General features: G+C 29.4%; 1 protein-coding gene across 1 annotated transcript in view; it reads left to right on the top strand.

Moving 5' to 3' along the window:
- The window catches only part of LOC145307703 (uncharacterized), an 11,697-nt gene extending 3,181 nt beyond the window's left edge, over positions 1-8,516 (top strand). The window contains exons 2-10 of the mRNA XM_080150214.1: positions 371-431; positions 1,743-1,832; positions 4,951-5,049; positions 5,216-5,317; positions 5,461-5,559; positions 5,737-5,835; positions 6,177-6,275; positions 7,599-7,667; positions 8,474-8,516. Of these exons, the coding sequence (XP_080006340.1) occupies positions 371-431; positions 1,743-1,832; positions 4,951-5,049; positions 5,216-5,317; positions 5,461-5,559; positions 5,737-5,835; positions 6,177-6,275; positions 7,599-7,667; positions 8,474-8,499 (744 nt within the window). The 3' untranslated portion in view covers positions 8,500-8,516. The remainder of the gene's footprint in view (positions 1-370; positions 432-1,742; positions 1,833-4,950; positions 5,050-5,215; positions 5,318-5,460; positions 5,560-5,736; positions 5,836-6,176; positions 6,276-7,598; positions 7,668-8,473) is intronic.
- The last annotated feature ends 2,636 nt before the right edge of the window (positions 8,517-11,152 follow it).

The raw sequence follows: 11,152 nt of genomic DNA, 5'->3' as shown, positions 1-11,152 counted from the left end.
AATCTCCCTAGAAAATTTTATTTTTAAAAAAACATTAATATTGGAGGCCTAATTTTCTTATCTGTTCCCCCCAATTCATTAATTATGGACAGATGACAGACGGACAGATGGACGGACATTGTGAATTATTGAGTAGCTTCGCTACTAAAAAAGTATATAATAGTTATTTCTTGCATCATATTATAAACAGCTTTCCGCGCATATAAAATGTACAATTATAAGATTAAAACCAGGTTTTTATATTCGTAGAAAACTGGATATAATATGATGATAGACATAGTTTTTTTGTATGGATGAGAACCAGTTCTAATCCACTGGATATTAATCGGTTTCAAATGAATATGATAAAATTAAAAAGAAAATATTTAAGGTTTGTTTGCTGCTATATGTTGGAGGATGCTTTTCCAATTTTCCATATATTGCGGATCCGGGTAAGCAATTTTATACAACCAAAGCTGTAAATAGAAATGTCTATAAGAAATGTTATTTTTAAAAGCCAAGCTTTTCTATAAAAGGGTCAGTCCGTCAGTCTGACCATCCATCAAGAACTGAATGTTTTTTTTTAATTAAGGCAATGTCCTCTCCCTACCTGCTTACAATGCTCTTTAAGCTTATAACATTATTTCCAATCAACGTAGAATTAACCAACTCAAAAGTCAAATGAATAGACAATTATGAATTTTATTCAAATGTACAAGGCCTCTTTTTAAAAGCAAAGCTTTTCTATAATTAGAGTCGGTCCGTCAGTCTGTCCATCCATCCAGAACCAATTTTTTTTTTGTTAATTAAGGTATATTAAAATTTATCTCAAACTTTGCATAGTGATTCCTGTAGTAGTTAGGAATGATTTTAAAAGCATAGCAACTCTATTTCGTTACCAGAATGCCATTACGTCCATTTAAAACACATTGATTTGTTAACAATAGCTGAAAACACAGGTTTCGTGATTTTTTTTCAAATTAATTTTGTTGTTGGTATATATAACCAGTTTTCTACTACTATACAATGTACAATGTATGTATAATTAAGGATAGTCCGGTTAGATAACAGTAAGCTTTTTTCTTAAATTTAGTCAGGTTAGAATTGTCCTATCAATTTCAAACTTGGCATAGTGATTCCTGTATTAGTTAGGTACAATTTGGAAAGAGTAGAAACTTTAAAATCGTTAACAGAATGTACTTATGTTCATTTAAAACATGACGATATTTAACATATTTGATACTAAATTTTCATATCTTATGAATATCTGATTTTTGGAATACTGATTCCTATTACAACAAGGTACAATATTATAAGCGAAGCATCTCTATAATGTCTTAAGCAGTATCAAGTAGTTTTGCAACAAATTTACTAACAATTTTGTTTAGACTTATGCATCTATATTCTGCTTATTCTGTTTTGACACTCTACAGTGTTAATGTTGGTTTGTCCTACCTTTACAGAGCTTTGTTTTTATTGATGTTGTCATCCTTGTTTATTTCTTTAAATTACAAATCATTTTGTTCAGATTTATTAGAAATAATAAATTTTTATGTGATATAATTATTCTATTAATTTGTTTTTTGGAAAACTGATTCCTATTACAACAAGGTATAAAGTCAATTAAAAATCATTTTGTTCAGATTTAATAGAAGCAATAAATTTTTATGTGATATAATATAATTATGATATTCATTTGACTTTTGGAATATTGATTCCTATTACAATAAGGTACAATGTTAATCAAAAATCATTTTGTTTAGATTTATTAGAAGCAGTAAAAACAGGATCTACTGATGAAGTTATCAAGTTATTGGATGCTGGAGCCAATATTGAAGAGAAAAATCATTTTGGTGGGCTTTAATCATTGGATTCATCTAAAGGGATAAGACAATGACCGATAAATTGATGTACATCCCCAACCATGATATGTACGATTATACTTCAGTAGATTAAAATTAGTGTTTAAAACGTTTAGACACTCAACTTAATGATCCAACCAATCAAATTACTAAAGTCCCCAAAGTTGTTAAGCCAACAAATGAGAATATGTTATTATAGGACTAGTGTAATAAACAGCCCATTGTCCCCCCCCCCTCTCTCTCTCTTTGGGATTGATTAGTATAATACAAAAACACATAAATTTCTAGACATATTTTTTTAACAATTTGTTCTGTATATAAGAGGCTTTTAAAGTGATCACAAAGCAATTTTTAAAAATTTGATATATATTTGGAATTACTTAGTTATTTAGAATTATGACAACAATTTTGCTAAATTTGTTATAAAAAGTGCCTTAAAACTTCTATTTTTAAATTTGCTACAGTACCCAAAAAAATTAACTTACACAATTATGTGTAAAACAAACTTTTAGATTTGTTGGTACAGATTTCTCTTAAGCCTTACAGCTTGGGCTCCAATTCCCACATTAATATATTGGGGGGGGGGGGGGGGGAGGGTCATATTGACCTCTCCCCTCTATCTCGGTTCCTGTTACAGTTAGAGACATAAAAATGTTTTCTGGTGGTTTATGTGTATTTTTAAAGAAAATTACTTTTTCTAGTAATAGCAGTCAGACCGCTCCTTTATAACAAAAAAATTACTTTTTCTGACCATCGCCAAAAAACGGCAAATAATGGAAACTGCTATTTTCGGCGGTTAGAGCAGTAAAACGGCGGTTAGCAGCACCAATTAATATTTTTATCTGTTTCTGATCACAATAAAAGACTACATAAAAAATTTTGTTGGTCTAAAGCTGTTTTAAAATTCGGCAGCTTGCAGCTTAAAAACAGCAAAATTACAGGTAGGAAATAGAAAATCGGTCAAAAATAGGTCAAGGAGTGGTCAAACAGTCATGACCTTACTACTCACGGAAGTTTATTATTGCTCAAGGATGTACTACAAAAGTTTTTAGGTCTCTAGCTGTAATAGAAGCCACTATATACATGATGTAAGTTTATAGTAAAAGCGGGACAAAAATTGGTCATAAAATCGGTGAGGAAGCGGTCAAGCGGTCATAACACCACTATTCTCAGATGTTCATTGATATCCCAGTATTCACAAAAGTCATAATGAAGAAATTAAGATTTATTTGGATTTTTTTCTAATTTTGGTGCAACCTAACCAACTTTGACCGGACGCCACGACCGACACAGACCAGATATCCTTATAAGACCAACTCTTGCTGATGTATAATTACTAAACTTAAAAAGTCATGAAGTCACAACTCTCAATATGACCCCCCCCCCCCCCCCAATCTGTAAGGTTTAACACAGATAGAGTTAATAAGATTTATACTTGTAAAATAAAAGATAAATTTCTGTTTTTAATACTGATAAAATCAATTTTGCTAGTTTTTGTCAACTGAAAAAGTTGCAAACAAGGTTCAAAAATGTTGGACCAAATGACTAAAAAGATATTTCTCAGCTTATTTTAGTGCAACTAACATAACAGGCAATCAGAACAAATGTAGAATAATGTATTATGGAAACACAACTAAGGGGGCCCTGAAATGGTTTTAGAGAGATGTAGTGTTAGTAATGCACAGTAAAATTCAGTAAAATTTTTGTTATCAATGTTGTGTTAAAGTACCTCAATAAATTGATCCTTAGAACAAGAAGAAACTGGTGGTAGATGTATCATTTTATAAGTAAAAATATAGATATCCAATTTAAATCTTTTGATTGTGGAATTGTAAAAATATGATATGTATAGTCTAAATATTTTTAAAAGTTTTTCATTGATATTATAATTACCAAAGAAGACCATTAGAGCCCCATTAAATCCACAAGCAATCAATTGGGCTGTGAGGTGAAAGGGCTTATATTTTTACAATTCCACAATCAAAAGATTTAAATTGGATATCTATATTTTTAAACATCTATAAGGATCATTTTATTGAGGCACTTTGACACAACATTGACAACAAAAATTATACTGAATTTATCTGTAATACTAATACTCTCTAATACTAATACTGTCTAAAACCATTTGAGTTGTGTTTCCATAATAGTTGTGTTTCCATAATACATTATTCTATACTTGTTCTGATTGCCTGTTATGTTAGTTACACTAAAATAAGCTGAGAAATATCTTTTTAGTCATTTGGTCAAACATTTTTAAACCTTAATTGCAACTTTTTCAGTTGTCAATAAGCAAAATTGATAACAACAGTATGAAAAGCAGAAATATCTCTTTTTTTTAAATATGAATTTTATTAACTCCATCTGTGTTAAGAGAAATGCCAACAAATCTAAAAGTTTGTTTTACACATAATTGTGTAAGTTAATTTTTTTGGGTACTGTAGCAAATTTAAAAATAGAGGTTTTAAGGCACTTTTTATATCAAATTTAGCAAAATTTTTGTCATAATTTTAAATAATTAAGAAATTCCAAATATATATCAAATTTTTTAAAATTGCTTCATGATCACTTTAATAGTCAGCTTAACTGTTAGGAAAAATAGAGAACTATGTCAAAAAGTTTAGTTTTAGCTATAGAATGAAAAAAAAGACAATTAACTGCACATTTATATAGTCTGGAAATTTTTTCCCCAATCTTGGTTATAATAAAAATCGGTTGGAAAAAGCCGTTTTTTAAGGAAACAATAGAAAGTTTTGCCCTATCTTTGAGATTATATGAATGATATGATGTTAATGTTTGATAATCTGATGAGAAATTTTCTCATTTACAGTCTCTATCAATATAGCTCGTTCTGAATGCACATAAAAACCTTGTCTACATCAGATTATTTTGTTGGCCTACAATGCCAGTTCTTATTTTGTCTGGATTAAGTATCTATCTCTAGATACCTATATATATTTTTATCTATATATTTAACTATCTCTCTATCTATCTTACTATCTTTCAATCTATCTATATCTATCTCTCTACATACATATTTTTGTATATCTATAACTGTACTCTGAGCTAAAGAATATATAATGTAACTAATATATATATTAATATCCAGGTTACACAAGTCTTATGTATGCAGCAGGGTATGGAAAGACAGAAGTAGTCAGAATACTCCTAAAACTTGGAGCGGATGTCAACAATAAAGCTAATGATGGTTAGTTACATAATATTATTACACTATATTTATATATTGTATATTCTATCTATCTATCTATAGTCGACTATTTCTATCTATAGATCTCTTTACATGGCTCTCTGTATATCTATAACTGTACTCAGAACAAAAAAATATACAATGTATCTAAAATATTTATATCTAGGAAGAACAAGTCTTATGGCTGCAGCAGAGAATGGAAACACAGAAGTAGTCAGACTACTTCTAGAACATGGAGCTCATGTGAACCATAAAGATAATATAATTGGTTAGTTACATAATATTATTATACTATAATTATATAATGTATCTTTAGTATATTCTATCTATCTATGTACACCTCTCTCTGTATATCTATAACTGTACTCTGAGCTAAAGAATATATAAAGTATCTAATATGTTTATATCTAGGATGGACCAGTCTTATGAATGCAGCACAGTATGGAAAAACAGAAATAGTCAGAATACTTCTAGAACATGGAGCCGATGTCAACCATGAAAGTAATTCTGGTTAGTTACATAATACTATTTTACTATATAGTTTATCTTTAGAATATTCTATCCATATAAATACATATATATTCATTTAACTATATATCTATCTATTTCTGTATACCTCTCTCTGTATATCTATAACTGTACTCTGAACTAAAGAATATATAATGTAACTAATATATTTATATCTAGGAAGGACAAGTTTTATGTGGGCAGCAATGAATGGAAACACAGAAACAGTCAGTCTACTTCTAGACTATGGAGCTGATGTCAACCATAAAGATAATACTGGTTAGTTACATAATATTATTATACTATATTCGTATATTGTATATTTAGTATATTCTATCTTTATCTTTATATCCATTTATCTGTATACCTCTCTCTGTATATCTATAACTCTACTCTGAACTAAATATTATATTTATTTTATCCATCTATATGTATACATTCAATTAACTATAAAAGGCTAACTCACAAACAAAATATGAATTTACATATTTATTCAGACATTACAAATTGTTTTGTGCATGTTTGCATATTTAACTATATATATCTATCTATCTCTCTACATAAATCTTTTTTGTATATCTATAACTCTACTCTAAACTAAATAATATATTTGTATTTAGGAAGGACAAGTCTTATGCATGCAGCATACAATGGAAAGACAGAAACAGTGAGGATACTTCTAGATCATGGAGCAGATATCAACAATAAAGATGATAAGGGTTAGTTACATAATATTATTATACCATATATTTGTATCTTTAATTTATTTCATATCTTTCTCTAACTCTACTCTAAACTAAAGAATATATAATGTATCTAATATTCAATTAACATTTTTTTGGAATTGGTCTACCTAAAGCTTCTTTAGGCCTTTTGTGAACTAGGCTTTATTATACCATATATTGTATCTTTAATATTATTACATGTAAATATTATATTGTTATATGTATTATCTTTTTATCTATTCATTAATAGTTCGAATTGCTATTGAACTGTTTAATTATCTTTCTGTATGTATATATCTTTCTATCAATTTATCTTTCTTTATAAAGAATTACAAACACACAAATGTACTTATTAAGTATTATCTTCTTATCTTTTTATTAATAGTTCTAATTTAACTGTTTAATTATCTATCTATTTATCTCTTTACTAGCGGCTACGCCTGTAGAGGCCTCTAGGGGCACTTGAGGAGGAGAGAGTCCAATTTAATAACCCAATTTCTTACTTTAGATTTTAAAAGAAAAAGAAAAAAAATTTTGGGGGGGGAAATTGTTTTTTTGGGGGGATTTTCATTTTTTTGGGGGGTTGAGGGTGTCCCACCCCCCAAGAAAATAGTTATGAGCCTTCCTGGGACCTATGAGAAGCTACCCTGATAAGGAGAAACCGGTCGGTTCAGTGGTTATATCTCTCTATTCATTTATCTTTCTTTATAATGAACTAGCGGCTTCGCCCCTAGCCTCTAGGGGCTTTGCCAAGAGAGAAAATTTTAAAGAAAAAAAGTGGTGGTGAAGCACCAATCCCTTTGTTACATGCATCAGCAAAAAAGATGTAAAGGGAATTTTTTTGTTATTTGGGGGGTTGGGGGTGTCCTGGCCACACACAAGAAAATAGCCTGAAACCATCACAGGGCCATCTTATATATTCCCTGAAGAGTAGAATCCAATTGGTTCAGTGGATAACAAGATTATGCGACTTTGTATTATACTTTAAAAACTCATGAATGTATTTCTTAAAATTTGAATTAATTTTGTATTATTAATAGATTAATAGTTGCACTCTCTCTCACTCTTCCTCTCCCTTTCTATGTCTCTCCCTCCCCCCCTCTCTCTCTTTCTCTCTCTCTCCCTCTCCCTCTTTCTCCTTCTCTCTCTCTCTCTCTCTCTCTCTCTCTCTCTCTCTTTCTTTCTCTAAAACTATGCAATATTATGACATATCAACAATATTAGAAATATTCTAATGACATTATGACTGTACGCACATGTGATAAACAATGTTCATAGGGTAATTATCTATACATTAAATAATAATAAATATCATAGGTTGGACAGCTCTAGATTGTACTCACCCTAATAGACATGAAGAAATAGCAGAAATACTTAGAGAACATGGTAAGCTTATACAATAATTCTATATTTATAAGTATAGCTATCCTATCATTTCATTTGACTTTTTATGAATTCTTTATATTTGTCAATTATATTAAGTACATCTTTGGATTAGAGTAAAAAATATTAAAACAATGATATCAAAGTATATATATACTATAGTCTTTACCTTTATTCTTGTATCTAAGTCTGTTAGTTTTTTAAATGTTTGATTAGAACATTATATGTGTTTGGCTATAACTATGTCAAAAATACAAACAGACCTTTTTTAACCTAAGATGCTGAAACAGTTTCTTTACAATCTCAATTATCAGTTCTTTCTATTTCAAGTAAAATTTTATGCAAATACTAAAAAATAATCAAAATTAGGTGTAAGTTTTATATATAGAAAAATATTTTTCTAATATTTCTCTCTTATTTTAAGATTGATTCTTTTCAATTGATTTTTAAAGTGATTTATGCATTGATTATTATATAATATAATATTATGTAGATATTGATTGTATTTCAAAATTGATTATTTGAGCTTGTAAAGACACTGTTTCAGAAAAGGCCTATTCTTTAAGCATTTATGTAAAGACTTTGTACTTTAAAAAAAACATCAAATATCCTGGAGTAATATATATTTTTGTTTAAAGTAAAATGAAAATCATTATTTTCTTTAACTCATTTCTTCCTATTATTGTATAACATCATTAACTACTAAACAAGTTTAGTTAAAAACTTTTGGAAAACTTAACATTATTTGATGCATAAAGCTAGCAATTCAATAAAAAAAAATTAGATGATTAAAACATTATTTTTTTCAGGAGGAAAGTGTAACATTGTGTGCTAGTCTTACTTACAACAAGGTAAAACAATTAAATAAATCATTATGAAAATAAGGTTGATTAATCTAGTAATTGCTATGTGTTTACTTGCTTATTATCTAACTATATCATAAATGTATCCCTATTATAATTCTTAATTCTAAATCTATAACTATTTATATGTATATGGCAGAAGATGTTTACCTTTCTATCTCTATTTAACCCTTAACGGTCGGGGGGGGGGGGCGTTGAACACCCCCCCATCCGGTTTTTTCTATCTCATTTTCTGTGTGTGAAAGATAAAGAGCCCAAACTGCTTGACTTTTTAAGTGTGGGTATGAGACATAACTGAGAGTTGAAATTTTTTGAATATCTCCATCCTGGCGGGCACAGGATGCCAGCAAACCTGGCAGGGTCGTCCAGGTAGAGCTAAAATATTTTTTTTACTTAAACAAAGCATTTTATCTTACCAAAATACTAAAATATTCTCTAGTAGTACATCTTCATATTAAATACAGGTGTTCAAGTCAATTTTAGGTTTCAGGTATGATCCTGCAGGTACTGATCCTCCAGGTTTCCAGAAATATTTAAAAGGCTCCTGTGGCCGCAATTTTTGACTTAGAGACTTCAAATTTCGAACTTATGATTATCTTACATGTCTACATAATGTATTAAAATTTTATAAAGATCCGCCGCCGTTTTCCCGCCGACCGCCGACTGCGGCGGCTGGCAGCTGCCAAGTACAGCTGCGGCCGCTGAAATTATATTTTGATATTTCAAATATAAAATTTACATAAAGATAAACATTTTCTGCAAAAAAAATTTTATTCTAGCTTTAAAAATAATAAAATTACAGCCGTTTGAAATTTATAAGTAAAAAAGGACCTAAAAACAAAGGTTGTTAAATAAAAGGGTGAAGGAAGCGAAAATTGACCTTGAATTACTTAAAGTCGGAAATTTATCATAACACAGGGGACTTGCACAAAAAATTTTAGCCCTCTAGCTCTAATAGGAACTGAGATAATAGGGGGAGCGTTGAACGCCTCCCCCCCCGACTGATTAAGGTGCGGCGAGGGGCCCAACTGTAAGGGGTTAAATTTTTATTTATCTAAACATATCTTTATATCTATTTATCTCAAAATATCTAATCTGAAAATCATAATGAACAGACAAACAACTCTTTCTAATCTCTAGTTTTTCTATATCTATCTATTAATATTTCCAGTTTATCTGTTGATATCTTATATCTGTTATTAATTCCAATATTATTTTGATTAATTAATATAACAATTATTTCAGAACAGAATTGCTTTGGGTGAACATAATGATTACCTACAAATGCTTTATAATCTGCATTTTTCATAAAAAATTGATTATTGTATGATTCATCATTTTCTAAATAACAATATTTAGATTTTAAAGTTTTTTTTACTTATCATTTTAATTTTGTTTATTACCTAGGCTACTTTTAATTTACTTTGTCTGTCAGTTACAAGTATGATAGACCTATTTTAACTTAAATCTTGAGTCTTAAAAAGATGCTTTATATGTTCTAAAAGGTTTTATGGATATTTTCAATCATTGACTCTTAATATATTTTGTTAGATGTTGGTTATTTTATTTAGTGTTGCTACTCTAATGATCAATTGTTATTTCTATCCTAGGATGACTTTAACTAGGATGACACTATCCATAAAAGCAAAGCTCTAAAGATTGAGGATATTTCAAATTAACAAAAACAATTGTTGAGGGTTCGAAGTTAATAAGCAGAAAATTCATTTTTATATCCGAAGATTGCATTAAATATGATGAAAAATATGGAAAACAGGAAAAAGATTAAAGACATACTGACATTTTTATGGAAATGCTTCGCTTATCAATCAATATTCCAAAAATCAGGTGAATGAATTGTCAAAAGGTCAAAAATCTGCATGTTTTCAAAGGACTTTCTAGTGCTTATCATATTCTTTTAAAATCGTACCCAACTGTTACAAGAATCATTCTGCAAAGTTTAAAATTGATAAGAACTAACCCTAAGGTGCGACTTTATGGTAGATTATGGTTACAACAGACTCTAAATATAGAAAATCTAAGATTTTTAAAAGTAGTAAAGTTTTTTTGTGTGTCCATTAAGATCTCAATGACTAAACCGATGGATTACTCCATTTTATAGAAACTTAATATGGGTCCTGGATACATTAGGAATAGTCTATTCAAATATTTAAATGGTTTTAGTCTATGTTCACCTTCCTCTTCCATAGAATAAAGACCCTCTTGATGTTTCAAGTATTCATAGTGATTTGATTATAAGATTCACTGAAGGTACTCAACTAATGTTGGTATTTCATACTCTATTATTAGAATAAATATATAAATTTAAAAGATATGAAAATACTCATAAAAATACTCAATCAATGAAATAGTTATAATAAAGCAAAACTATGATGTTTAGCTGTGTGGCAGCAGAAGGCCGACTTTTGATTATTTATACCAGATGGGCATCTTTACATGATTGGATGTTACAGGCAAAAATCCTACTGCCAGAAACTATGGCGAGCAGTAATCAAGATTCCAAATAAATGTCAAAAATTAGGAAGCAGAACATTAATTTATAAGTCTACAAGAAATTGTTAATAAAGAGAGGGGTAGGTTTCGGGTAAAATCCGGATAGGTGTGTGT

The sequence above is a fragment of the Acartia tonsa genome, chromosome 15 (genome assembly GCF_053477335.1).
Source record: "Acartia tonsa isolate MP-2025a chromosome 15, ASM5347733v1, whole genome shotgun sequence".
Taxonomy (NCBI): domain Eukaryota; kingdom Metazoa; phylum Arthropoda; class Copepoda; order Calanoida; family Acartiidae; genus Acartia; species Acartia tonsa.
Note: the sequence above shows the minus strand (reverse complement) of the source record. Positions and strands in the feature narration are given on the sequence as shown.